This window comes from Hoplias malabaricus, chromosome 12, assembly GCF_029633855.1.
Source record: "Hoplias malabaricus isolate fHopMal1 chromosome 12, fHopMal1.hap1, whole genome shotgun sequence".
Taxonomy (NCBI): domain Eukaryota; kingdom Metazoa; phylum Chordata; class Actinopteri; order Characiformes; family Erythrinidae; genus Hoplias; species Hoplias malabaricus.
Window position 1 is genome coordinate 6,464,215 of NC_089811.1, and position 25,909 is coordinate 6,490,123.

At 43.8% G+C, this 25,909-nt stretch overlaps 3 protein-coding genes across 8 annotated transcripts; 1 reads left to right on the top strand and 2 right to left on the bottom strand.

Moving 5' to 3' along the window:
- Window positions 1-324: 324 nt before the first annotated feature.
- Window positions 325-2,990, bottom strand: adat3 (adenosine deaminase tRNA specific 3). Of its 2 annotated transcripts, none has more exons than XM_066685815.1 (2): window positions 2,935-2,990; window positions 325-1,854 (listed from the first exon to the last, which is right to left on the bottom strand). In XM_066685815.1, exon 2 carries the CDS (start codon window positions 1,807-1,809, stop codon window positions 748-750), a length of 1,062 nt encoding a protein of 353 aa, XP_066541912.1. In that variant the 5' UTR covers window positions 1,810-1,854; window positions 2,935-2,990; the 3' UTR covers window positions 325-747. The 2 variants fall into 2 exon arrangements, with proteins under 2 accessions (XP_066541912.1, XP_066541911.1); XM_066685814.1 differs by lacking the exon at window positions 2,935-2,990 and adding an exon at window positions 2,443-2,741.
- ankar (ankyrin and armadillo repeat containing) lies at window positions 1,805-25,410 on the bottom strand. Of its 3 annotated transcripts, XM_066685806.1 has the most exons (24): window positions 24,762-25,410; window positions 23,671-24,111; window positions 23,223-23,386; window positions 22,168-22,286; window positions 21,904-22,084; window positions 20,037-20,256; window positions 19,400-19,438; window positions 18,552-18,753; window positions 18,167-18,375; window positions 17,802-17,906; window positions 17,469-17,716; window positions 15,967-16,135; window positions 15,396-15,637; window positions 14,860-15,013; window positions 13,916-14,077; window positions 11,477-11,583; window positions 11,254-11,376; window positions 10,944-11,102; window positions 9,829-9,946; window positions 9,598-9,707; window positions 8,294-8,490; window positions 8,069-8,115; window positions 6,660-6,952; window positions 1,805-1,854 (listed from the first exon to the last, which is right to left on the bottom strand). In XM_066685806.1, the coding sequence occupies exons 1-23, from the start codon at window positions 25,369-25,371 to the stop codon at window positions 6,756-6,758; spliced, it is 4,323 nt and encodes a 1,440-aa protein (XP_066541903.1). In that variant the 5' UTR covers window positions 25,372-25,410; the 3' UTR covers window positions 1,805-1,854; window positions 6,660-6,755. The 3 variants fall into 3 exon arrangements, with proteins under 3 accessions (XP_066541903.1, XP_066541904.1, XP_066541905.1); XM_066685807.1 differs by lacking the exon at window positions 1,805-1,854 and having other exon boundaries at window positions 6,756-6,952; window positions 18,167-18,303; XM_066685808.1 differs by lacking the exon at window positions 1,805-1,854 and having other exon boundaries at window positions 6,756-6,952; window positions 24,937-25,037.
- Window positions 2,350-6,541, top strand: osgepl1 (O-sialoglycoprotein endopeptidase-like 1). Of its 3 annotated transcripts, none has more exons than XM_066685812.1 (8): window positions 2,350-2,465; window positions 3,615-3,788; window positions 4,788-5,175; window positions 5,413-5,617; window positions 5,717-5,865; window positions 6,027-6,157; window positions 6,242-6,313; window positions 6,411-6,541. In XM_066685812.1, exons 2-8 carry the CDS (start codon window positions 3,643-3,645, stop codon window positions 6,493-6,495), a joined length of 1,176 nt encoding a protein of 391 aa, XP_066541909.1. In that variant the 5' UTR covers window positions 2,350-2,465; window positions 3,615-3,642; the 3' UTR covers window positions 6,496-6,541. The 3 variants fall into 3 exon arrangements, with proteins under 3 accessions (XP_066541909.1, XP_066541908.1, XP_066541910.1); XM_066685813.1 differs by lacking the exon at window positions 2,350-2,465 and adding an exon at window positions 3,424-3,453; XM_066685811.1 differs by lacking the exon at window positions 2,350-2,465 and having other exon boundaries at window positions 3,419-3,788.
- Window positions 25,411-25,909: the final 499 nt, after the last annotated feature.

Genomic DNA, 25,909 nt, shown 5'->3' on the forward strand with positions numbered 1-25,909 from the left:
TAAAACAAAACTGATCTAAAGACTTATTCTTGCCTTGTCAGTGTCTCTAAATGTGCTGTACATTTCACTGGGCGAGTTGTGCACTCACGATAACGGTTCAGATTGGGAAAATCTGTTAAAAGCAAGCATAACCAATTTGTTTTTATTTTTTTAATTCATTAAGATCTGAAAAAAGTTGAAATTATTTAAGTAATAAGTTTAAAAAATAAAATAAAATGTACAGCCTGGAGGTTGTGGGTTCGATTCCCGCTCCAGGTGACTGTCTGTGAGGAGTGTGGTGTGTTCTCCCTGTGTCCGCATGGGTTTCCTCCGGGTGCTCCGGTTTCCTCCCACAGTCCAAAAACACACGTTGGTAGGTGGATTGGCGACTCAAAAGTGTCCATAGGTGTGAGTGTGTGTGTGTTGCCCTGTGAAGGACTGGCGCCCCCTCCTGGGTGTATTCCTGCCCTGCGCCCAATGATTCCAGTTAGGCTGTGGACCCACCGCGACCCTGAATTGGAAAAGCGGTTACAGATAATGAATGAAAAATGTACACACTTTAGCCACAAATTGTTCTTTATATAATAAAATTTTAATCGGATATGTAAAATCAACCCATCTGTTTTTTGGTGTCCTGGACAAAGTTTATGTTTAGCCCTAAAATACATTTCCTCTCAATAGAGAATCCTTTCAAAATGCTGTGTAGACTAAGCTTAATCCCTGTCTTAAACAGATCAGAATTCTGTTAAAAAACAAAGCATAAAAAAATTAATGGGTGTCCAACAGTTCCTTGCAGGTCTGTAGCATTACTCCTTCATACACCTCAAAGTGGTGATTCAGATCTCTCTGACAGTGAATCTTATACTTGGTTCCTAAGGCACCATCTGGAGATGCTGCTCCATAGAAAACTCTACTTATCCTTGAATGCACTAATCCCATGGCGCACATCACACATGGCTCCCTGGTGACATACAGATCATATCCAGTGCAAATGTATGGCTGTCCACTATCTTTAGCAATGTCTGAGGAGTGGCTTTCCGATGCTGATGTGTCAGAGAGACCTGTGGTCACCTGGGGGTTAGGGACATTGTATTTACAAGCAGGGAACTTCTCATACCGATAGGCACCTCCTCCTTGAGAATGTGCCACAAGGTCAATGCACACCATTACAGCATGATGAAGTGGATGAGTGTCTCGTCTGCAGTCATGGCCTACAGCAATGACTTGTCCAGAACCTGGGTCAACCATCACTGCGCCAACAGCATCCATGCCCAGTTTGTGGCTTGATCTTGCAGCCTGTATTGCAGTCATCATATATTCTCTCATTTTGGCTTTCTCACTGCAAGAGAACAGCTGCCCTCTCAAGGCAGAAGTGAGCTGCTTGTCTTCATGAAAAGATGTAGGCCAGTGCTTGCTTGCCTGCTCAAACTGTGGTCTGGTCAGAGGAGGACTTGCTGGAATTTGGACAAGAAAAGGCTCTCCCAAGCCTTTGGAGTCAAATGGCTTAGAACCCAGCAAGTCAGCAAGAGTAAGACTTGGGGACTCCAACATTGGCACATCGCTAGCCAGGCACAGGATGATTTGAAGTGGATGGGGAGCGTTCTTGTCTTTGCAGGCTCTTACCCTCTTTATATGTTGAAGATCTGGCAAGGGGTAGATCACAGCCAAGTCTTTCACCAAACGTGAGGTTTCCCTCTTCTCAGTGATAGGAGCTGCATAAGCATCTAGCAGTTTAGTTTCCTGAGACTTTTCATCTGACAGAACAGGGAGAACATCCCAGGAGTCTGTATCATACTCCATTCCTTTTCTCCGTTTAGTGTCAGGCTCCATTTTAATCACTGAGGAAACATGTATTTAAAAGTCCCTCATTGCGATCTGTGGGGGGAAAAAAGGCATATGTGATTATGAGGAGCTTATATGTTAGATTTCTCTGTTTTTCAGGACAAAGTAAGCCCAAAGTCTAACATATCATAGTTTAGTGAAAATAGGGTGACCACACGTCCTCTTTTACCCGGACATGTCCTCTTTTTTAGACTTAAAAAATGTCCGAGCGGAATTTCACAAACGTCCGGGATTTTGTTTTTCTAGAGCTTACATAGAACTTCGAGAAGTTTCCTTCACAAACTAGTCCCGCCCTCCCCTACTCCGATTGGTTCGCTCGAGTGAGAAGGAGGCGTGGTGAAGTAGCCTAAAATCTGATTGGACGGTCTTACTGTAGAGCTGCCGTTATTGGTCGATAACCTTCTCTGTAAACCTCGACAGTGGAGCACTGCAAATCAAGTCACTCTGATTTCAAGTAATTATGGACGTGACTGAGTGAGTGAAACAGAACTAAAAGTAGGGCCATCCACTCACAAATAAACCTCAGCGCAAAACTAACTTTATTCGAAAATACATAGCTACTAAAGTCCAAATGCTTAGCGACATGAGGTAAATAAAGACAAGTATAGAGTCACTACAAACCTTTTAAGGTCAATGGAGCTCTGGTAGGCTTTCTTCAAATCTGTTTTTAATTGAAGCTCAGTGTTTAAGTATTTGTTCCCCTTTCTATATTAGAGCTGTTTTAGAGAGGAAACCCCTGGTGATCCACAGTGGTGACACAAAACCAAGTTTAACTTAAAACTAGGCGACAGAGACCAACAGTCACGAGTTTAAAAGGTTAATAAAAAATAAAAATAACTATTCTAAATCGTCTGAAGTTAATTTAAATATGGCTAAAACACAGAACAATTTCACTCAGAGAATCAACACAGACACACACAAGAGCTATGGGGCCGTCCGTCATGTTCTTCAACCCCCTCGGAACATGTGTAGTGTTCCTAGCTGGACTCTCAGTCAGAACTGGGGCAGAACCCCGCTGTCGTGTCCTGGAGCTGGGCCTGTTTAAGTGTAGTTCTCTGTGTGGGAATGCTTGAATTAATGCGTTAAACTATAACCATACAATTAATTTCTTACTCTTTCTCGGGACACGTTGTTGTTTCTGCTCGGACGTATTTTTGTGCTGCACCAAACGCCCGCATTTCTTCGACCGTAACTCAAATAGCTCCCTATGCCCTACATAGTGCACTATATAGGTCTCACACTAAGGGCTTCAGATAAATTACCGAGTCCTGCTGGGATCCATTGAAAATAAATAATGATGACCTGGAAAGACTTGGGAACGAGATACTTAAACATGTAATATAAATAAAGAAATTAATATCTAATTAAGTAATTCCCGCACTAAACATCTCGTTCCCACAGCTTAAGTCATTCCTGAGCATTATGTCATTCACACATCTTAATATCATTACGGAGGGATGTCACAATCAGGGCTTTACGGTCTATATACGCAAAAACAGAGGTTTTATAACATATGTAGTTTTCTAAAATATGCAGTACCCTACATAGGGTCTAGGGGGTAATTTGGGACCGTGCCCTAGCAGCTTGAGTACAGGCATACCGGTCAACACAGGTTAAAACAGAATAGCACAGGTTAAAAAGAATCAGTAGATGAGAAATTTAGCAGATTCTTATCGTTGTAATGAAGGCAGATTAATTTCAGTGTGTTAATGTGTTCTGAGCAGCTGATATAAATTCGTTTGTAGACCCAACAGTGTTGCTATGTCGAGGTTTAAATGTGGTGTGTTCTGCAGATGGACTGTACACAGACTACAGAGGTATATGACCCACAGAGCAGCGGCTGAATTAAAACCCAGGCTGGTGCTGGGTATAGAGAGCAGCTGTGATGAGACTGGAGCTGCGGTCCTGGATGAGACTGGGAAGATCCTCGGAGAGGCTTTACACTCTCAGAAAGAAGTGCACTTAAAGTAAAACATACATTCTCTCTACAGAACTGTTACTATAGCAGTCAAAAACTAACTCTTCTAACTAGTGATTTTAACTTCTTGAAAGGTGTTTTTGCATAATAATAGATGTGCATAAATTAATCAATGTCTGTGACCAACAGTGAAGCTCAGAGTGGATAACTGTAATAATAGTCGAGTTATTATTCATTCACTTAGTACAGAAAGGTAGGGTGAGCAGATCTGAGATGGTGAAAAAGAGGACACGTCTCGGATGAGTTCTCGCGAGAACTTACGTTTACGTATCGGCATAGCTGCTCGAGATGAGGGTGGGTACATGAGCTTTGCCTGACGTAAACAAGGACTACTGACGTGCAGACTGACCAATTAAATGTTTACAGAGAAGGTTATCGACCAATAACGGTAGCTCTACAGTCAGACCGTCCAATCAGAAGATTTTAGGCTACTTCACCACGCCCCCTTCTCACCCAAGCGAACCAAATGGAGTAGGGGAGGGCGGGACTAGTTTGTGAAGGAAACTTCTCGAAGTTCTCTAGAAAAGCAAGAAAACTTCTCTAAGCTCTAGAAAAACAAAATCCGGCCGTTTGTGAAATTCCGCCCGGACATTTTTTTAAGTCTAAAAAAGAGGACATGTCCGGGTAAAAGAGGACGTCTGGTCACTCTAGCAGAATGGGAAATGTTCTGAATTATTCAGTTGATGTGACTTGTTGCACTATGATGATATGAACAGACAAGATTTCTCTACACTGTTGGTGGTATGAACCATGGGGTCACAGTGTTAGAAACACTAATACACAGTACCTGGCCAAAAATGTTTAATTCTGTAATAGTTTGAACTCATTTTTCATTTCAAAATTGACAGGAAAACATAAGTTAAACAATTCAGTTGTTTTTTTGCAAGTGACCAAGTAAATATTTTCCTGGTTCACTGACCACTGAATGTCCAATTTTACTTCACCACTTTATACACTTTTTAATGGCTTTTTAAAAAATATTTTCCAGAACCGGTGGGATTATCCCAGCGGTTGCCCAACATCTTCACAAGGAAAACATTTCTAGAGTGGTCCAAGAAGCATTAGACAGGAGCGGGGTTGCCCCAAGTGAACTCTCTGCTGTGGCTACTACAGTGAAACCTGGACTAGCCCTGAGCCTTGGAATCGGTCTGCAGTTCAGTCTGAGTTTTGTAAGGCTTCACAAAACGCCATTCATCCCCATCCATCATATGGAGGCCCATGCCTTGACTGTGAGGATGCTGCAGCCGTTGGAGTTTCCATTTCTGGTGCTGCTTGTGTCTGGAGGTCATTCTCTGCTGGCTCTAGCAAAAGGAATCGATGACTTTTTACTACTAGGACAAACTTTGGATGAAGCCCCAGGAGACACTTTGGACAAAGTATAAAATTTATAAATGTTGTCATGTGATAGATGAGCAAAATCTCTTTAAAATGCCATTTAAGATACCATACTAATACCTATTAGAGTACTGATATTTGGAATTGAATTAGGTTAAGTGCTTAATACAATACAAAAACATACTCAAGGTAAAACAACAAATACTTTTTCAGTGCAACTTGTATTCTAATTTTGATTTTTCAAGTGATACATAACCATATATGATCTAATTCAACAGGTAGCAAGAAGACTTTCTCTTATTAAGCATCCAAAATGTTCCAGTCTTAGTGGTGGGCAAGCCATTGAACTTTTGGCCCAATCAGGTGATCGACTCAAATTGCAATTCAGAACACCCATGGGACAGCACTACGACTGTAATTTTTCATTTGCTGGTCTGCGCAACCAAGTAACAGGGGCAATAAACAAAAAAGAGAAGGAAGAAGGTAATTTATTTTCTTTGGAAGCAGCAGTTTGGATTTGAATGTAAATCTAAAATTTGGTAAAAAATAATTTTATCTAAATATTGGTTTCTGTCTGCACAGGCATCCAACAAGGGCAGTTGTTGTCGTGTGTGGGGGACATTGCAGCTGCCACACAGCACACTGTAGCCTCACACATAGTTAAGAGGACACATAGAGCCATATTGTTCTGTAAAGCCAAAGGCCTTCTGCCACAAAACAATCCCACTCTGGTAAGATCATTGCATCACAGGACTTCAGTTTGACATTCAGCATGAAAATCAACCAGAGATTAGCTTAACCGCATTGCAGAAATTACACCCTGCATTTGTTGGCAATTTGTTCAACATTTCAGTGAAAAACTTCACTTCTTTGTGCACAATGCCCCCTTTAGGTTGTATCTGGAGGAGTAGTTAGCAATGAATACATCAGGCAAATGCTGAGATTACTCACAGATGCCACTGGATTGCAATTACTCTGTCCTCCGTCGCAGTTATGTACAGATAATGGAGTCATGATCGCATGGTATGGAAAGAATATTCTCTCGCATGGTTATTTACTTATAATAAAAACTTGCGGTTTTGTTAAACAACATTGGTCTGTCTTTAGGAATGGTGTGGAGAGGCTAAAGGAAGGAAAGGGGATATTGTCTTATGATCAGGAAGTCCAATATGAGCCAAAGTGAGTCAAATACACATTTAATTGGTCAAACACAAAATTAAACGTATGGTATTCTGTTCCACGTCTTGTAATGTTTTATTTTGTTGTGTTTTATTAGGGCTCCACTAGGCAGAGATATATCTACAGAGGTGAGAGATGCTGCAATCAAGGTTCCTCCTCTAAAATTAAATGTAAAATGCTGATACATGTATTTCCTTTAATATATTTATGATTTATTAATAAATTAATTTTCCTGCTTGAGTTCCCGTGCTTGCAACTTGGATCATGTTTTCAGCATTTCACACTAGATAAAATAATGTGTCATTTGTGTATCGTTTTACTGAATGTGCGATCATTTATCACCTACAGCCACTGACGTTTGGCGCACAGTGTAATTCAAGCAGTCCTCTGTGTTGTAGATTTAAAATGAATCCATTTAGATCTCAAAGAAAAATCACTGCTTTTAGGTGAGGGAGATGTTATCCTGGTGATTTGTTTTCAGGGAGGGCTGGGAATGAGAGGAAGGGTCCTCAGTGCTTCGGACTCTGGGGGAAGTCATACTCCTCTGACTGTTGGAATGTAGTACTGGAGCTGACCTGGATCTGTCAGCACTGTTTCTGACAGCTGATCCATGTAACGCATTCCTTTTCTTAGAAAAACCTAGAAAGAGAGAGAGAAGAGATCATAAGTCAAGTATACATTTTCCCTTATTCATTCATTATCTGTAAGCGCTTATCCAGTTAAGGGTCACAGTGGGTCCAGAGCCTACCTGGAATCATTGGGCGCAAGGCGGGAATACACCCTGGAGGGGGCGCCAGTCCTTCACAGGGCAACACACACACTCACCCTCACATCTACGGACACTTTTTGAGTCACCAATCCACCTACCAACGTGTGTTTTTGGACTGTGGGAGGAAACCGGAGCACCCGGCTTTTCCCAATTCACTCGGAATCAGCAGCTCACTGAATAAGCGCATAAGAAAGTAGTGACATCAAAGCAAAGGCACCGTTTCAGCACAATAACTCAGATGAATTAAAATATGCCATTTTAATTCCAAGTGTTTCAAGAAATCATTTTTAAGATGACATTCTCTATAAATCTTTTTCTTTTTTTAATAGTGCGGATACAGTCATTCCCAGAACTCCCAGGTCTTTATGAAACTTCTTTTTTGAGTTCGCATACAACAATACTTCACTGGCATAACAGTAGGGTGACCAGACGTCCTCTTTTACCCGGACATGTCCTCTTTTTTAGACTTAAAAAAATGTCCGGGCGGAATTTCACAAACGTCCGGGATTTTGTTTTTCTAGAGCTTACATAGAACTTCGAGAAGTTTCATTCACAAACTAGTCCCGCCCTCCCCTACTCCGATTGGTTCGCTTGAGTGAGAAGGGGGCGTGGTGAAGTAGCCTAAAATCTTCTGATTGGACGGTCTGACTGTAGAGCTACCATTATTGGTCGATAACCTTCTCTGTAAACATTTAATTGGTCAGTCTGCACGTCCACGTCAGTAGTCGTCCATCCCCTACCCCCGGAGAAGTGTCCTCTTTTTCACCATCTCAGATCTGGTCACCCTAATGACTGTCTGCAAAATGGCCGACCAGAGCACTTTGATGTGAATTGGTCAAATGTAATCAGTTCTACTTGCTCTATTTTTACTCTTGTGGTGATAGGAACCAGGACTTATGGCTTATGACAGAAATCCTACACATTTGATCCAAAATGGATCATTTCACATCAAACCACTGTGATTGACTATTTTTTATTTATTATACCTCTTGGGAAGTGCTGACAGACAGGAGGACCCCCATTTTGCTCTAAACTGCAGAAAAAAATGAAATATTTATGTTAATCATGGCCAAAATTTTCAATTAACGCTTGAAACTGCAGATATACAAACAAACACATAGGCCATTTCAAGTAGACACTATTAAATTTTGAATTGGATAAAATGTTTTAAACTATGTAATTAACTTCATCACCATTCGTTGGCAGAATACCTGAGAGAGGGGAGACCCACTGTCCTTTGTCTCTTGAACTCAGTGGTAAATCTGTGAGATATCTTGGAACCTTCAGTTAGATGCTGTTTCAGCAGTTTGTAAATAAGAGGAGTGTTCCTGCACGCCACCATCAGGAGACGATGTGCATGCCTGTTGAAGGTGAGGTAACCCAGAGCACTAGCACATGCTCTTTGCACCTGATCAAAGCAGCAGAAATGTTAAACCTCAACGTTAACAATGAATACAAAGGAGAAAAATGTGTGAAGCAAATATATTTTTTTTACTTTGGTATATAACAGTTTATAGGGATAGTTTTTTCTGTTAAAAATTGAGATTTTTAACTCGTTAGTATTTAAGGACTCTTAAGGACTGTTCCATTATTTGTCCAAAAAGCTACAAATATCCTGTGAAACTATTATGCTAAATTATTGTGATACAGTATTTCCTTTGTACAACATGTATTTTTACAGAATTTACAAACATATATCTATAAATATCAAAAAAATAAGGTCAAACCTGATGCTGAATTTGCTTTGAGAGACTTTAAATGCTTTGGAACCTGGGTTCCTATTATTTGTATGATCATGATTTTAGGTCGGTAAGCATCTCTAAAATAATACATTTTCTTTAAAAGTACATGACTCTGTTTACTGCACTCCTCACAGACAGTCACCCGGAGGAAACCCATGCAGACACAGGCAGAACACATCACACTCCTCACAGACAGTCACCCGGAGGAAACCCACGCAGACACAGGGAGGACACACCACACTCCTCACAGACAGTCACCCGAAGGAAACCCACGCAGACACAGGGAGAACACACCACACTCCTCACATACAGTCACCCAGAGGAAACCCACGCAGACAGAGGGAGAACACACCACACTCCTCACAGACAGTCACCCGGAGGAAACCCACGAAGACAGAGGGAGAACACACCACACTCCTCACAGACAGTCACCCGAAGGAAACCCACGAAGACACAGGGAGAACACACCACACTCCTCACATACAGTCACCCAGAGGAAACCCACGCAGACAGAGGGAGAACACACCACACTCCTCACAGACAGTCACCCAGAGGAAACCCACGCAGACACAGAGAGAACACACCAAACCCCTCACAGACAGTCACCCAGAGGAAACCCACGCAGACACAGGGAGAACACACCACACTCCTCACAGACAGTCACCCGGAGCGGGAATCAAACCCACAACCTCCAGGTCCCTGGAGCCACTGACCTGCTGCACCAGCGTGCTGCCCTTGTACTGAACAATTAAAATAATTTTTACAGTATGTACCTCTTCTTCTTTAGAATAGAGGTGTGCAGTGAGATGATCTATCGCTCCCATGGTTACAATGGCATCTGGGACACCAGCTCTGGTGTGAGCCAAGCTTGCGAGTAACTGAGCTGGAAATGACACAATGCAAAGACAAACTTTATTTATTAAATATATTACATATTAATGACAATGTTATGTGAGCATGTTTTTTTAATAAAATGTAATATGTACTCAGTGTTTCTTACATACCTGTAATGACCACAGTGGAGAGTTCCTCTGATTGCAGTAGTGAGACCAAAACAGTGATCCCTCTCGCAGTGAGTGCCACTTTGTCAGAGCCAGCGATCACTTTAGCAAGCACAACTATCTATTGAACAATAGTTCCGTTTTAAATAGTGCTCTCAGAATGTAATATTTCATACAGGACTGTTTGGGTTTGTTCTCATTTCTCATATTGATGCTAATGTGTGATAGCACAATTCATTCATTCATTTCTGTAATCACGTCATCCTGATCAGGGTTGCAGTTGGTCCAGTGCTTGGGTGCATGGCATGAACACCCCCTGGACAGTGATCTGGAGCTGTATGGCAGCATCACTACCTGTAGCGCTACCGTCCCTGAGTGAGCTGTGTCCTTTCAGAAGCAATACTAATCCACTCACTCTCCAGAATACATTTTATACATTTGTGCAATACACACTGTTGATTATTTACCTATACTGACATCTGCAATATTTTTTTTACTACACATTTGTAGTTCATTCATTCATTCATTCATTATCTGTAAGCGCTTATCCAATTCAGGGTCGCGGTGGGTCCACAGCCTACCTGGAATCATTGGGCGCAAGGCGGGAATACACCCTGGAGGGGGCGCCAGTCCTTCACAGGGCAGCACAGAATCACACACACATTCACTCACACACTCACACCTACGGACATTTTGAGTCGCCAATCCACCTACCAACGTGTGTTTTTGGACTGTGGGAGGAAACCCAAGCAGACACAGGGAGAACACACCAACTCCTCACAGACAGTCACCCGGAGCGGGAATCGAACCCACAACCTCCAGGTCCCTGGAGCTGTATGACTGCGACACTACCTGCTGCGCCCAGTGATTCCTGGTAGGCTCCGGACCCACCGCAACCCTGAACTGAATAAGTGGTTACAGACAATGAATTAATGAATATTTAGCTATTTTACTGCTCATTTATCAATCTCAGGTTTATATTTTCTCTGTGGAAGAAGTGAATAAATATAGTTCATCTTAATTTATACTTAAAACATCAGAGAAACACTGAATACCAAAGCACCCGTTAATTACTCTGCAGAAAATATATTAAGTAATGGCATGATTTCTCCTATTACCTGAAATGCAGCCTTAGCCTTCTCTATCTCATCATCAGAGTTTAGAAAATCCTCATAAGTTTGTAGTGGAACTCCTCCCATTTTCAAAATTGCTTTCTGTTGATTTCGGTTATTATATGCAAACAGGGCCAGGGCATGTCCAGCCTCCAGACGAATGTCCTATTACAATATCATATGCAAAATAATATGAATCTAAACAGGAAAACAGAATTCCAATAAACTCAAGTTACTTCCATCAAACCAGATTTTAAATGTGGAAGTTAATAACAAATGACCACATTTTTGGTAACTATGATCAGGTAGAAGTTACTCTGTCTTGGGCTTGCAGAAGCTCCGCAATCGTTTTGTAGGAGAAATCCTGATGCTGCCAGAAGGTTTTCTGGAGCTTTGGGTTCCCCAACAAGATACAAGCCAGAGTCTGAGCCACTTGAACCTGCAGCCATTAAAAAAAACAAGGACCATAACTGTGATGCATCTGTGATGACTCTACGGAAGTAGCTCATTAAAGAATGGACACTACTGTCAGTACTTACTTTAACCTGCAGAGATTCATGGCCTTGCAAAAGCTCCAGCAGTGTTGGAATGGCTTCTTCCTCATAAATAGCCACCTGACTGTTTACATTATTTGTGTGAGCCACCCCTGAAAAAGGAATAAGAAAGGAAACGTGGCTATTACGTGGCTAAATACTACAGCACTGTCTAATCCTTGTGTTAAATGTATCTTCTTCTTCAAGTCATTATATCTGTGTTCATTCATTCACTGTCGGTAACTGCTTATCCAGTTCATAGTCGCGGTGGGAATCACTGGGTGAAAGGCGGGAACACACAATGGAGGGTTCGCCAGTCCTTCGCAGGGCGACACACACTTGCATATTTACTCACACCCTCACACATATGGACACTTTTGGGTCGCCAATCCACCCGCCAACGGGTTTTTGGACCGTGGGAGGGAGTAGTAGGTAGGACATGTCCTCAGTGGAACTGATTATTATAACCGCATACACCAGTCATTCTTAACATTAACATTAACACCACCTCTTCATTTCTACACTCAGTGTCCATTCTCTCAGCTGCACTGACCATACAGGAGAATTTTGTAGTTGTACAGTTCATTTTTTGCTCTGCTTTCTCACTGTTCTTCAGTTCTCAGGACCCCAACATCCACCACAGAGCAGGTAGGATTTGGCTGGTGGATCTATCTTAGTGCTGGAGTGACACTGATATGATGGTCAGACAGTGAGTATTGCGCTGATACAAGTGGTTCAGACACATCCGTGCTGCTAGAATTTTCAAATCTTCAGGGTCACTGCTGGACTGAGACCAGTCCGCCACCAGAAATATCCAGCCAACAGCGTCCTGTGTCCACTGATGAAGGACTAGAGGCAACCTCACAAACTCAACAGATGAGCTTCAGTCTCTGACTTTACATCTACAAGGTGGACCAACCTTGGAGGAAGATGTGTCTAACAGAGAGGACAATGAGTGACACAGCATTTAAAAACTGCAGCAGCCCTGCTGTGTCTGATCCAATAGTACCAGTGCAATGCACACTAATACACCGCCACATCAGTGTCACTCCAGCACTGAGAATGAACAACGTGTGGGGATCCTGAGCACTGGAAACAGGGTGGAAGGAGGCAAACAAAGTATACAGACCAACAGATGGGCTACAGTCTGTAATTGTAGAACTAAAAAATTCAGCGGAGCTGGAAGAATGGACAGTGAATGTAGTTACAAAGACTGCCTGTGAGGAGCTTGGTGTGTTCTCCCTGTGTCTGCGTGGGTTTCCTCCGGGTGACTGTCTGTGAGGAGTGTGGTGTGTTCTCCCTGTGTCTGTGTGGGTTTCCTCCAGTTGACTGTCTGTAAGGAGTGTGGTGTGTTCTCCCTGTGTCTGTGTGGGTTTCCTCCGGGTGACTGTCTGTAAGGAGTGTGGTGTGTTCTCCCTGTGTCTGTGTGGGTTTCCTCCGGGTGACTGTCTGTGAGAAGTGTGGTGTGTTCTCCCTGTGTCTGCGTGGGTTTCCTCCGTGTAACTGTCTGTGAGGAGTTGGTGTGTTCTCTCTGTGTCTGCGTGGGTTTCCTCCGGGTGACTGTCTGTGAGGAGTGTGGTGTGTTCTCCCCGTGTCTGTGTGGGTTTCCTCCAGGTGACTGTCTGTGAGGAGTGTGGTGTGTTCTCCCTGTGTCTGCGTGGGTTTCCTCCGGGTGACTGTCTGTGAGGAGTTGGTGTGTTCTCTCTGTGTCTGCGTGGGTTTCCTCCGGGTGACTGTCTGTGAGGAGTTTGGTGTGTTCTCCCTGTGTCTGCGTGGGTTTCTTCCAGGTGCTCCGGTTTTCTCCCACAGAGGTGGATTGGTGACTCAAAAGTGACTGTAGGTGTGTGTGTGAGTGTGTGAGTGAATGTGTGTGTGTGTGTGTTGCCCTGTGAAGGACTGGCGCCCCCTCCAGGGTATATTCCCGCCTTGCGCCCAATGATTCCAGGTAGGCTCTGGACCCACCGCGACACTGAATTGGATAAGGTTTACAGATAATGAATGAATGAATGAATATTGAATGTTGTGATTTTAATATGATGGGATTTGAAACACTACATTTTAGTGATTTTAGTGAACAGGGGTGTACTCATTTGTGTTAAATTCATTATCATTGTTGATATTTCGTTTCTGAAACCAAGTCAGAGAACACAAATGCACCAGCAATAAAGCAGGACTAAATTTTTTTTAAATCAACACTTTTTAAATCAACTAAGAGGAAAATAGACATTTTAGTTAAAATATGTATATTTTTAAATACATAAAATATGATTTTCTATAATAAGTACTCAAAATTGCAAAAAAGTAATACAAAGAGTTTGTAAAGACACTCGTGAATTAATGTTATTACTCACAATACTGAAAAAGTGTGCTGATTTATAATCAATCACAATAATATAATGTCATATTGTCCACTGTTAAATGGTTGATTATCATTACTTTAATTACCGATGCAGAGGGTACGGAGGGCTGTGATGACACTGAGAAGGGTTCTCTGTGTGGTGCGGGACCCTCGAAGCAGTCTCACAAGAGGGGGAACTCCATTTTCTTTACACAATCTTTTCTGGTTTTCACGGCTGTCCCGGCTGAGGGCTATCATCGCCTGACAACCTGCAGAAAAAGAACCAGAACACTGTCGATTTTAGGTGAGGGAAAGATCTAGACAGTCTGTTCCAAGCACAGTATTTCACAAATCTAATGTGAGGACAAGTTGAGCTGAAAAGGGTCAGGAGGGATTTGAAGGAGCAGCTGCTTGACAGAAGCTTTTAAACAGACTTATCACACTCCAGTGCCAGACAGAAGGACAGGGAGGAAGCACACTTGGAGCAGAAACCTAATTGTAGAATCATTGCCTGCGATCGTGTCATATACATAGAGGACACTAATGGCAAAAACAAGAGGACAGAGTGCATCTTTTCATAAGTGGAATGTTATAGAGGGAAATCCCAGAGGAAACTGAGCATTCCTGAGCAAATATCCCCTCCTTATTATGAGTCTAGCAGAAAGGTGAGCGACTCGAGACAGGAAGCTCTGGCCGCCTACCTGCTGGACATGACCTCTCTCACAGTAGCGGAGAGAAAGCTTGAGCTGACGGCCATCCAAGGGGCCGTCAATCAGCCGTTAGCACAGCTTATCCAGTGGCTGTTAACACCATGTCATTGAGCACAGGTTTTACTGCACTTGGTGCCTTATTTTGTGAATCTCACGAGAAATTCCTTTTCCCTTCCCTCCGCTGGATGACAGCTTCACTGGGAAAGTTCCATGTTACATTTATGAGCACCCCAGATGCTCACTATAAGAAGAATGAGAAGTGCTGTTCCTGGGCTGGGGTTCCTCTTATTTTATCTTTTCGTAAAAGTACATACTGTAACTGATTGTGCATTGGCCCTTACCCACATGCTGCATTTTGTCAGAGGTAGACAGCAGCATATTGAGGATTAAGTGGTAGCCGATGACCTTGGCCATGTGCCTCTGCTGTTTTAGTGTATGTCCGGCCAGGGCCCAGAGAGCCGTGGCCCCCTGCTCACATGTCTGCTGCTGGAACATCTGCAGAGGTATAGATAACCCAAAAAGATACACACAGCACTAGTCAAAATCTGATCAAATGTTGTTTACACTTGGCCTGGCCACCAATGCTACGTTACTTGGAAATGTTATATTATTCGGAGCTTTAGTTGAAGGCCACTTAAGACCAGTATTACAGTGTCACCACATTCATAAAACATGTTTATAAATTATTGCTTTATTTAAAAAAAAAAAAAAGAAAGAAAAATGAGAAAAATGCATTGGCACGGAAACAATAAAAAAAAATGTTACCAGATTACCACAAGTCCTTCCAAATCCAGCCAAATCCTGCCATAAGCCCTCAGAACAAGCTGATTACATTTTGATTAAATGTCATTCCGGAGTTGAGCTGTAATCATGTTACCCGTAAGAGCCGTAGAAGGTGCTTGTCAGCGTGTTTCTTCATAAACTGCTCCTGTATGGCAGGGTTTTGGTGCGCTATGGCCTCAATGGCCTTGGCAGCATTGACCTGAGTGGACATCTTTCTGGCCCTCAGGACCTGCACCAGGGGGCTCACTGCTCCAGCCCCACAGATCAGCTCCTGATTCTCTCTGTGACCACGAGCCAGCTCAGCCAGAGCCACACAAGCTTCTTCCTGCAGGACCTCTGAATAAACACACACACACACACACACAAAACGGGTGTTTTAAAGGGACACTGTAATATTTGTATCTTAAAATTACAGCTTCCTAATCATTGTGATGCTTCACTGACATGCGGTATGGAGAACAGAGCCTCTGTCTTTGCTACTCTGGGCTCAGCACTGCAGAAATTGCACTATGTAACTTTTGGAGGAGGGCAAAAACCCCTCCCCCCCTTTATAGATTTCTGTACAGTGCTGTAAAAATGAACAACACTAGGGGGAGCCCCACCAGGAAAAACCCAAACCTCACCTAGTGTTCCTTTAATGTACAATGACAGTAATAAATAATTACCAGAGTTTACACTGAGGAATTCAACCAGCTGTGGGATTCCTCCAGAATGTGCCACTGTGGTCTGGTTGGCTGGGCATTCAACACACAGCGCTCGGACACATCTCACAGCATTCAGCAACACGTCCTGGAGATCAGAGTTCAGGAGCTTCACCACTGGTGCCACCCCACCCTACATCATTGGCATACACATACAGAGAGAATAAAACACTCATGAGGGCTTGATAATCATGTCACAGCTTTGAAAGTATAGAAACAGTCTGGCTATTGGCCATGGCATTATGATAACTGGCAGGGAGACAGTGTTTTACTTATTAAATCAATAGTCAAGTGTCAAGCCACTACTGTCTATACATTTACTGTCCTGGTGTGGGTGATAAATTATGCAGCAACAGATGGATTGTGCAGCAACAGATGGTGCAGCGAGAGTATGAATAAATCAGGAGATTTCAATTTGCATTTCAGTCCATGGATGTCAAATTCTCTATTCTTGAAAATATAAAAATCTGGGCGGCACGGTTGCGCAGCAGGTAGTGTCGCAGTCACACAGCTCCAGGGACCTGGAGGTTGTGGGTTCGATTCCCGGTCCAGATGACTGGGTTTCCTCCAGGTGACTGTCTGTGAGGAGTGTGGTGTGTTCTCTCTGTGTCTGCGTGGGTTTCCTCCGGGTGACTGTCTGTGAGGAGTGTGGTGTGTTCTCTCTGTGTCTGCGTGGGTTTCCTCCGGGTGACTGTCTGTGAGGAGTGTGGTGTGTTCTCTCTGTGTCTGCGTGGGTTTCCTCCGGGTGACTGTCTGTGAGGAGTGTGGTGTGTTCTCTCTGTGTCTGCGTGGGTTTCCTCCGGGTGACTGTCTGTGAGGAGTGTGGTGTGTTCTCTCTGTGTCTGCGTGGGTTTCCTCCGGGTGACTGTCTGTGAGGAGTGTGGTGTGTTCTCTCTGTGTCTGTGTGGGTTTCCTCCGGGTGACTGTCTGTGAGGAGTGTGGTGTGTTCTCTCTGTGTCTGCGTGGGTTTCCTCCGGGTGACTGTCTGTGAGGAGTGTGGTGTGTTCTCTCTGTGTCTGCGTGGGTTTCCTCCGGGTGACTGTCTGTGAGGAGTGTGGTGTGTTCTCTCTGTGTCTGTGTGGGTTTCCTCCGGGTGACTGTCTGTGAGGAGTGTGGTGTGTTCTCTCTGTGTCTGCGTGGGTTTCCTCCGGGTGACTGTCTGTGAGGAGTGTGGTATGTTCTCTCTGTGTCTGCGGTTTCCTCCGGGTGCTCCGGTTTCCTCCCACAGTCCAAAAACACATGTTGGTAGGTAGATTGGCGACTCCAAAGTGTCCGTAGGTGTGAGTGTGTGAGTGACTGTGTGTGTTGCCCTGTGAAGGACTGGCGCCCCCTCCAGGGTGTATTCCTGCCTTGCGCGTAATTTCACCCATTTTTTTGACCCCAGGTTTACTTCTCATCATTACCACATTGACAAACAGGCAGCATTTTCCTTTATTTGTCCTAAACCATGCACAATACAGACTCACCAGGTCAGCGATGCGAGTCTGGTACTGAATGCTGTGGCCTGCAAGATCAGCCAGTATAACAGCACAGCGTGAGTGGAGCTCAGGCTGCTGGCCTCTGAGGAGTTTAATCAACGCTGGAATGGCATCATATCTTATCAGCTCCTCACATACTGCCACATTCTCTGACATGTGACACATCACTGCTGCAGCCATGGACTGGAGCTTCGGCCTTGTGCCTCGCAGGATCTCCACAAGTGCTGCTACCCCACCTGTTACACCATAAACAGGAAGGCAACTCACTGATCCATGACAGCTGAAGCCTCTCTAATGAGGAAAATTGGCTGCAACTGTTACCTGCTTCCATAATGTCCTTCCAGAAGGAGTCAGCTCTCACACAGACAGCCTCCAGACATCTAACAGCCATCTCCAGCCTCCTGTGTTCTGTACACTGTATCATCTCTGTGAAGAGAGAGTTTGAGGCTCTGTTTAAATAAACACAACAATTCTTGCAGCATCCCTAACCATTTGTTACTCTTTTGAAAATGCACAGCATCCTTATAATTGCATAACCGCATAAATATAAGCACATAATCATAATCTAAACCAGTGAACAGGTGTCAGAAGGAAAGTGACAGTATTAAAAAAGATTCAGCTCATGAAATCAGTTGAGATGTTAAGTGTTATACAATTAATGGGCTTACTTCCATAAAAAGACATACCAACAAGAATCTTCCACACAGAAAGCCCCTCTAAGTTCAGCTGAATGAAATGTTTGAGAATGTTGATGTGGAAGTAAAGAGCTGCCAGCTGGACCACATTATTGCCCTCACTGTCATTCTCTCTCCAGTTTGCCCCGCTGGAAAACAGAAAGTCCAGTGTCTCCACAGAACCTGAAATGGCTGACAGTAACAGAGGGGAGATGCGATACCTACAACACAGCAATTGGGCGGTTAGTCAGGGGAAACAGGCAGCTGTGTACAAACTGAACATAGTGCTTACCTAATTAACGTATATAGCTTGATTATAGCTGTACATTGTCTGTATTGATTGCAAACTTTGAAAGCTCCATCCACTACAGAAATAATAGTAAGTGTCACAGCTCACTCTGCACATGTGTGTGTGTTCAATAAGGTTTGGTCTTTCCTGCACAGAGCCTGGACACATGCGACTTGGCCATAAAAGGCTGCAAAATGTACAGCCATCCAGCCTCTGCAGTCCATAAGTCTGTAGTCTGCCTGCAGAGCCAACAAGCAGTTCAGAGCGCCCAGAGATCCGCACTGAGCTGCTAGGTGCAGTGGCGTAAGTCCTGAAGGTAGGAGAGCATTTTTATATGAACAGAAAGCAATAATAGGTTAAACAGATAATTACTGCAGTTATTCCAAGCTCATCCAGGATTCCAAGACAGGGTATTTATCCTAGTTTTCCTTGTGTGGGTACAGGGGTGGGTCCAGGACATTTTGTGGCCAATGTGGGACACAAAAACACTGAGGGGTTGCTTTAGCATAGTGACACTAAAGGAATGGCTGTTGTGTTGTTTGTTTATTTGTTTGTTTGTTTTAAGATAGGTATGTGGTTTGTATTGTGCAACAAGTTACATCACTGCTGTGGTTGTTGCACAATTGAGCTCTATTCCATGGCCACTGCAGGCCATCATTTGGATGTTCCCCTGGGGGGTTAGGATGACAATCCTCATTCCCATTTCTCGGCCAGATGCTAGCTAAATCAGGGGGCTGATAGCTAACATAACAGAATTGGGCAATCACAGTTCTCCTCCAAGTGTCTGGAGATTCAATGACTGTGTTATTAGTGACATTTTGAAAAGAAGCATTACCTGGCTTCGTGTATCTTGGAGAAAACACATGTAAGCCCTAACCCTCACAGCTTGGAATCATTGTATGTTTGTGTTTGGAAAAAATGCTATGCTAATTTTAGATTAAAAAAAACATTCCTACCAGCTCCCTCTCTCAATGGTTCACTGGCTCCTGATTTCACTAAAAAAAACAAACAAACAAACAAAAAACATGTCATCATAATGATATAGAATTGTACTATTACATTTTTCCATCCATCCATTATCTTTTACCCTTATCCAATTCAGGGTCACGGTGGGTCCAGAGCCTACCTGGAATCATTGGGCGCAAGGCGGGAATACACCCTGGAGGGGGCGCCAGTCCTTCACAGGGCAACACACACTCACACATTCACTCACACCTACGGTCACTTTTGAGTCGCCAATTCACCTACCAACGTGTGTTTTTGGACTGTGAGAGGAAACCGGAGCACCCGGAGGAAACCCACACAGACACAGGGAGAACACACCACACTCCTCACATACAGTCACCCGGAGGAAACCCACGCAGACACAGGGAAAACACACCACACTCCTCACAGACAGTCACCCGGAGGAAACCCATGCAGACACAGGGAGAATACACCAAACTCCTCTATTACATTTTTTGAGATGGAAAATATCATTTGGACAATTCCAAAGAAATACCACATTTCTGTCAACAATCCATTATTTACTTTGACATAGCAAATTTTTCAAAGGCTGGCATTTAATGTTGGAGTGTGTTTGAGAGAGCATACCGGGGCTGTTGAATCTGGAGCTGCGTGTTTGGTTGACGTTGATGCTGAAGACTGTGAGTTGACAGATGATGTGTGAGTGATTGCAGGCGGCAGCGTAGTGCAGAAGAGAGTAACCACTTTCATCCAGCAGCCGTAGTTGGGATGAGTTCTTACGGCTCAGAGTGTGAAAAGCAGCAGATAGACCCCTCTCTGCAGACGCTCTCAGACCATACGGGATGCTCTGTGGAGCACAAACACTTCAGCTCATACAAACACACTTTTGTGTATAACACTGATAAAAAAATCATTTATTGTGCTTTATTAATTAGTTCATGGAAAACAAGAGAATCCTCAGCAGAAAAAAACCCAGTAAATTAGGATCTTATAAGAAATTCAATTGTTAAAATGAAGTTGAAAATGGTTTGATGTGAAAAGATATATAATACACAACTTAGTGATGCACATTACTTTACTCACACATCATCTGTGAACCAATGCAAATATAACCATTTTATTTACAATTTTAAACCAACAGTGAACCTACATGAGTCTGAGATTTTATGTGTAATGTTTGTATTAAGGGTAAATTCTGGGGGGCAATGATTTTCTTTGGGCACTATTTTACTTCCCAAACTCTTTGTACTTACCTCTTACACATAATGCTTTTAGGCCAAGAACGTATCTCAAAACTATCATAAATCTGTGTGTCAGCCACATGTTCATAACCATTTTGATTAATGACCTTCTATGAACAAGCTTTCAAAGGCATTACACTCTCAATATTGCATCAGTAGTGCAAACACTGCAGAACTGTGGTTTAACCCTTAAGTTCATTCATTCATTATTTGTAAGCGCGTATCCAGTTCAGGGAATCATTGGGTGCAAGGCAGGTATACACCCTGGAGGGGGCGCCAATCCTTCACAGGGCAACACACATTCACACCTACGGACACTTTTGAGTCACCAATCCACCTACCAACATGTGGATTGGTGGAACACACCACACTCCTCACAGACAGTCACCCGGAGGAAACCCACGCGCACACAGGGAGAACACACCACACTCCTCACAGACAGTCACCCAGAGGAAACCCATGCAGACACAGGGAGAACACACCACACTCCTCACAGACAGTCACCCGGAGGAAACCCACGCGCACACAGGGAGAACACCACACTCCTCACAGACAGTCACCCAGAGGAAACCCATGCAGACACAGGGAGAACACACCACACTCCTCACAGACAGTCACCCAGAGGAAACCCATGCAGACACAGGGAGAACACACCACACTCCTCACAGACAGTCACCCGGAGGAAACCCACGCGCACACAGGGAGAACACCACACTCCTCACAGACAGTCACCCAGAGGAAACCCATGCAGACACAGGGAGAACACACCACACTCCTCACAGACAGTCACCCAGAGGAAACCCATGCAGACACAGGGAGAACACACCACACTCCTCACAGACAGTCACCCGGAGGAAACCCACGCGCACACAGGGAGAACACACCACACTCCTCACAGACAGTCACCCAGAGGAAACCTACGCGCACACAGGGAGAACACACCACACTCCTCACAGACAGTCACCCGGAGCAGGAATCAAACCCACAACCTCCAGGTCCCTGGAGCTGTGTGACTGCGACACTAACCTGCTGCACCACCATGCCGCCCTACCCTTAAGTTCAATATGAATAAACATATTACTGTCCACTATCATTTTATTACTAAATTGTTAAAGTTCCGTTTGCTTTTACAAAGTTATTACTGCTTTAAAATGCTGGCCAGTTAATAGGAACAACACACTGTCATGTCAATGTTTTCCACATACAAATAAACATGCAAGTGTTATGTGTAAATGTGCTGAATAGTCAGTTACCTTGCACTTTATGGCTTTTGTATAACCAAAATTCTTCTTAAACTGTTCATGAAGCTGAATGTCTGTTAAGGGTAGTTTCTGACCCCTCATGTTTTTGATGACCATGTTCATGCCTTCCCACCACTGAACTGTGTTGTGCTGAGGGTAGAAGGACGCCAGCTCGATGGAAATCACACAGTACCTAGGAAACGACAATATACTTACTGTCCAATATGATTAACAATGTTGGAGTTACTTCTAGGCTTTACTGACTTTTAATCTCACCTCTTCCCATCATCAATCTCACTCAGGGGAATGGGAATGTCCTTTTTGTATGTGCTGTCCTGCTGGAGTAAGTCTTTGAGAAAGCTGGTGGCTTGATTTTGCAGTGTGAAAAAAGCCACCTGCACAAGAGAATGTAAAGTGTAAATAGGAAGTTCCCCCTGGGACTGTTTTAAAATTAGCCTTTAAAAATCTAGACATTTAAGGAGACACCAACAAAGTGCGGAAATCCCCAAGATCAAGCATTAAAAACTAAGAAAAAAAACACCACACTCCTCACAGACAGTCACCCGGAGGAAACCCACGCAGACACAGGGAGAACACACCACACTCCTCACAGACAGTCACCCGGAGGAAACCCACGCAGACACAGGAAGAACACACCACACTCCTCACAGACAGTCACCCGGAGGAAACCCACGCAGACACAGGAAGAACACACCACACTCCTCACAGACAGTCACCCGGAGGAAACCCACGCAGACACAGGGAGAACACACCACACTCCTCACAGACAGTCACCCGGAGGAAACCCACGCAGACACAGGAAGAACACACCACACTCCTCACAGACAGTCACCCGGAGGAAACCCACGCAGACACAGGGAGAACACACCACACTCCTCACAGACAGTCACCCGGAGGAAACCCACGCAGACACAGGAAGAACACACCACACTCCTCACAGACAGTCACCCGGAGGAAACCCACGCAGACACAGGAAGAACACACCACACTCCTCACAGACAGTCACCCGGAGCGGGACTAGAACCTACAACCTCCAGGTCCCTGGAGCTGTGTGACTGCAACACTACCTGCATGCATTTTAAAAATCTTTCTAGTGTTCTGTATATATATAGATTATCTCCATTGGTCAGGGGGGCTTTATACCCCCCTAACTGACCCTGGGCACTGAGAATTCTGGCCACATATGTGGCTGCTCCATAAAGCCCCAGTGTCCCCAGCTTTATTATAGGAGTCATTATTAGAGGAGGTGTCAGATACGTTTGGAAATTAAGTGTACTTCATTTTTATCTTTATGTTATCTTCCACCGCACCTTCATCTCTTCCGCAATGTCATCCAGTTCAGGAGTCCCAACATCGAACTCAATCCCACCGTGAAGATGGAAATACTGACCCGGTGCGTATGGAAAGTGTTTACAGGAAAAATCAGGTCCAAGGAGAAGAGGAGGAAACTCTCGCTCTGTTTTCAGTTGATCTTCTGTGAGAAAGATAATTGCAGAAAGAAAATCAACTTACAGCTGTGCAATGGATCATCTGCTGTAAGCTGATTTTCTGCTGTTAATATAATGTTCATATCCTTCCTCCTCTAAGACACCTGTTTCAATTCCAGACCTGATAATTACACTGAATTGATGTGTACTAATAAATTATATGTATTTATATTATATATATATGGACCAACCATAGCATTATGATATTAGACTAAGTGCTGAGGCCCTCTGAGACAATAAGAAAGAGCAGGTTTAGTGTGATAAAACAGACCTGACATAGGCGGGAGCATTTGAGAGAGGTCAGGAATTCTCATCTTCTTCCTCAGACCCACAAGGAAGGGCACGAGGAAGCTGATGAGCCTGAGGTAGGCCAGGTCTCGGCTGAGTTCCACCTTGCGTCCCAGTTGTTTCTTCACCAACCTCACGTGTCTGGAGAGTCGTTGCTGTAGCCGTTGGTAGGTGTCCAGTCCCACAGTGTCCTCAGTCATCCGCACAACACTGGACAGAGAGTGCGTTGCCTCAAAAGTGAACAGATTTTCATGCTGGTGGACGGAGGTGAGAAACGAGGTGATCTTCAGCAGCACACTTTCAGCAAACTGAGAGAAAATGCTCTGTTCCTCTGCACTGTTGGGGTCATAGGTTGGGTCTATGTCATTTGTGTCATCGTCATATATTCCCTGGTATGAAGGGTCATTTGAGATGTCTTCCAATCCTACAGAAAAAAATATATTAACAATAACATTTTAAATACATTAAAGCATACACTGTAAAAAAAAATTCTTGTAAATTTTACAGTAAAATACTGGCAGCAGAGTTCCCAGCCATTTACTGTATTTTTACAGGAACACTACTGTATTTCAAATTTACAGCATATTACTGTAATTTAATAATACAATAATTTACTGTAAATACTGTGATTTACAGTAAAATACTGTAGCAGACTCGCTGTAAATTTACAGCAATTTTTTACAGTGTAGATTTTAACACCAAACTCCTCACAGACAGTCACCCGGAGGAAACCCACTCAGACACAGGGAGAACACACCACACTCCTCACAGACAGTCACAGACTAGAACCCACGACCTTCAGGTTCCTGGAGCTGTGTGACTGCAACACTACCTGCTGCGCCACCATGCCGCCCCAATGAAAACTCCTTCAAAGTAAATGTGCTCACAACCATCAGATCTATTCACTCAGGGTAACCAATTCTCCAAACTTGTAAAACATAGTGCAGCTTTAATCATTCTGTAAGCACTACACCATTTATAATATACAGTGATAAAGAGAATAGATGAAACCATAATAATAATAACCCAGCATTATAAAAAGAAATATGAAATACAAGACAGTGAGAGCCTAACCAGCTGTAAGAAATTCAGCAACAACGTCTTTCTTTGTTTGGGGAACTCCATTTGAATCCACACCCATGCTGGACCTCCACATTTCAGAGAATCGAAGGCGTTTTTCTCTGGGTATATAAGCCCCGTGCCAGAGGGCCTTCATTGTGTAATCTATGTTGATGAGAATCTGTCCTACTTTAGTATCATAGTAGGCTGGAGACAGTTGGCAGGAGGTGCTCTGGTCATGGTTGGGCTCAAGGCTGATCACTGGCACTTGATTGAAGCAGTAAATGCCTACTGTCAGTTCTCTAATGATCTGGTGAACAACTCTGTAGTCAAGAGGCACAGTGAAATCACAGGGGGCGAGGATGATGGCGTTGGACTGAAAGAAGTTGTTCATCTGTTTGATGACTCCAGGAGGAGCCTCCACGGGCACCGTGAACTCTTCTGCACTAAACAGCCAGCTGTGTGTGGTCAAACTGAGCAGCTCCTGTATCTCCCTCCAGTCATATTTCTCAAAAAAGGCGCTGGCATTTCTCTGAGCTGTCAGAGCTGCGAAGGTCTTTGCTGTCTTCTCCAATGAAGCCGCACATCTGACTGAGGGCTGGGATTTTAAATATCCACTCTCCATAGTCAAAGCTTTTTAACTGAAAACTAACTAAGCGTGATTTGAGTAGGCGTCGCCCTTGGCAACCAGTGACGCGCTTTACAGTCTGGACGCGTGTGATACCAGAGTCATCCACTAGAGTGCGACGTTTCCTCAAAGTCACTCTGGGAGGGTCCGTTCAAATTTGACATACCGACGGCCTAAGTAGGGCACTTTGCAGGGATGTTAGTTCCTGAATCGATATCACTGCTTGTTGCCAAGGTTACTCTCTCTCTGATAGTGCTTTCTATACACTTAAACTAATGTTGTCAGCTCTTATAATATACCTACTTTACCCTTACATTCTTTTAAACAAAAATAGCTGACAAATAAGGTTCATATTGTTTTGTAATGTTCTGTAATATAGTCCTAGGGTGACCAGACGTCCTCTTTTACCCGGACATGTCCTCTTTTTTAGGGCGGAATTTCACAACAGTCCGGGATTTTGTTTTTCTAGAGCTTACATAGAATTTCGAGAAGTTTCGTTCACAAACTAGTCCCGCCCTCCCCTACTCCGATTGAT

Excerpts from the sequence above, each read along its gene's own strand:
- adat3 (XM_066685815.1), bottom strand. The coding sequence starts at position 1,809 with ATGGAGCCTGACACTAAACGGAGAAAAGGAATGGAGTATGATACAGAC.
- ankar (XM_066685806.1), bottom strand. The coding sequence starts at position 25,371 with ATGGAGAGTGGATATTTAAAATCCCAGCCCTCAGTCAGATGTGCGGCT. Across the intron at positions 20,257-21,903 it reads CAAAAGCCATAAAGTGCAAG|AGCATCCCGTATGGTCTGAG; the intron begins GTAACTGACTAT and ends TGTGCTCCACAG. Across the intron at positions 8,116-8,293 it reads GTGGGTCTCCCCTCTCTCAG|TTTAGAGCAAAATGGGGGTC; the intron begins GTATTCTGCCAA and ends TTTTTTCTGCAG.
- osgepl1 (XM_066685811.1), top strand. The coding sequence starts at position 3,583 with ATGTCGAGGTTTAAATGTGGTGTGTTCTGCAGATGGACTGTACACAGA. Across the intron at positions 3,789-4,787 it reads CAGAAAGAAGTGCACTTAAA|AACCGGTGGGATTATCCCAG; the intron begins GTAAAACATACA and ends AATATTTTCCAG. Across the intron at positions 6,158-6,241 it reads AATGGAGTCATGATCGCATG|GAATGGTGTGGAGAGGCTAA; the intron begins GTATGGAAAGAA and ends GTCTGTCTTTAG.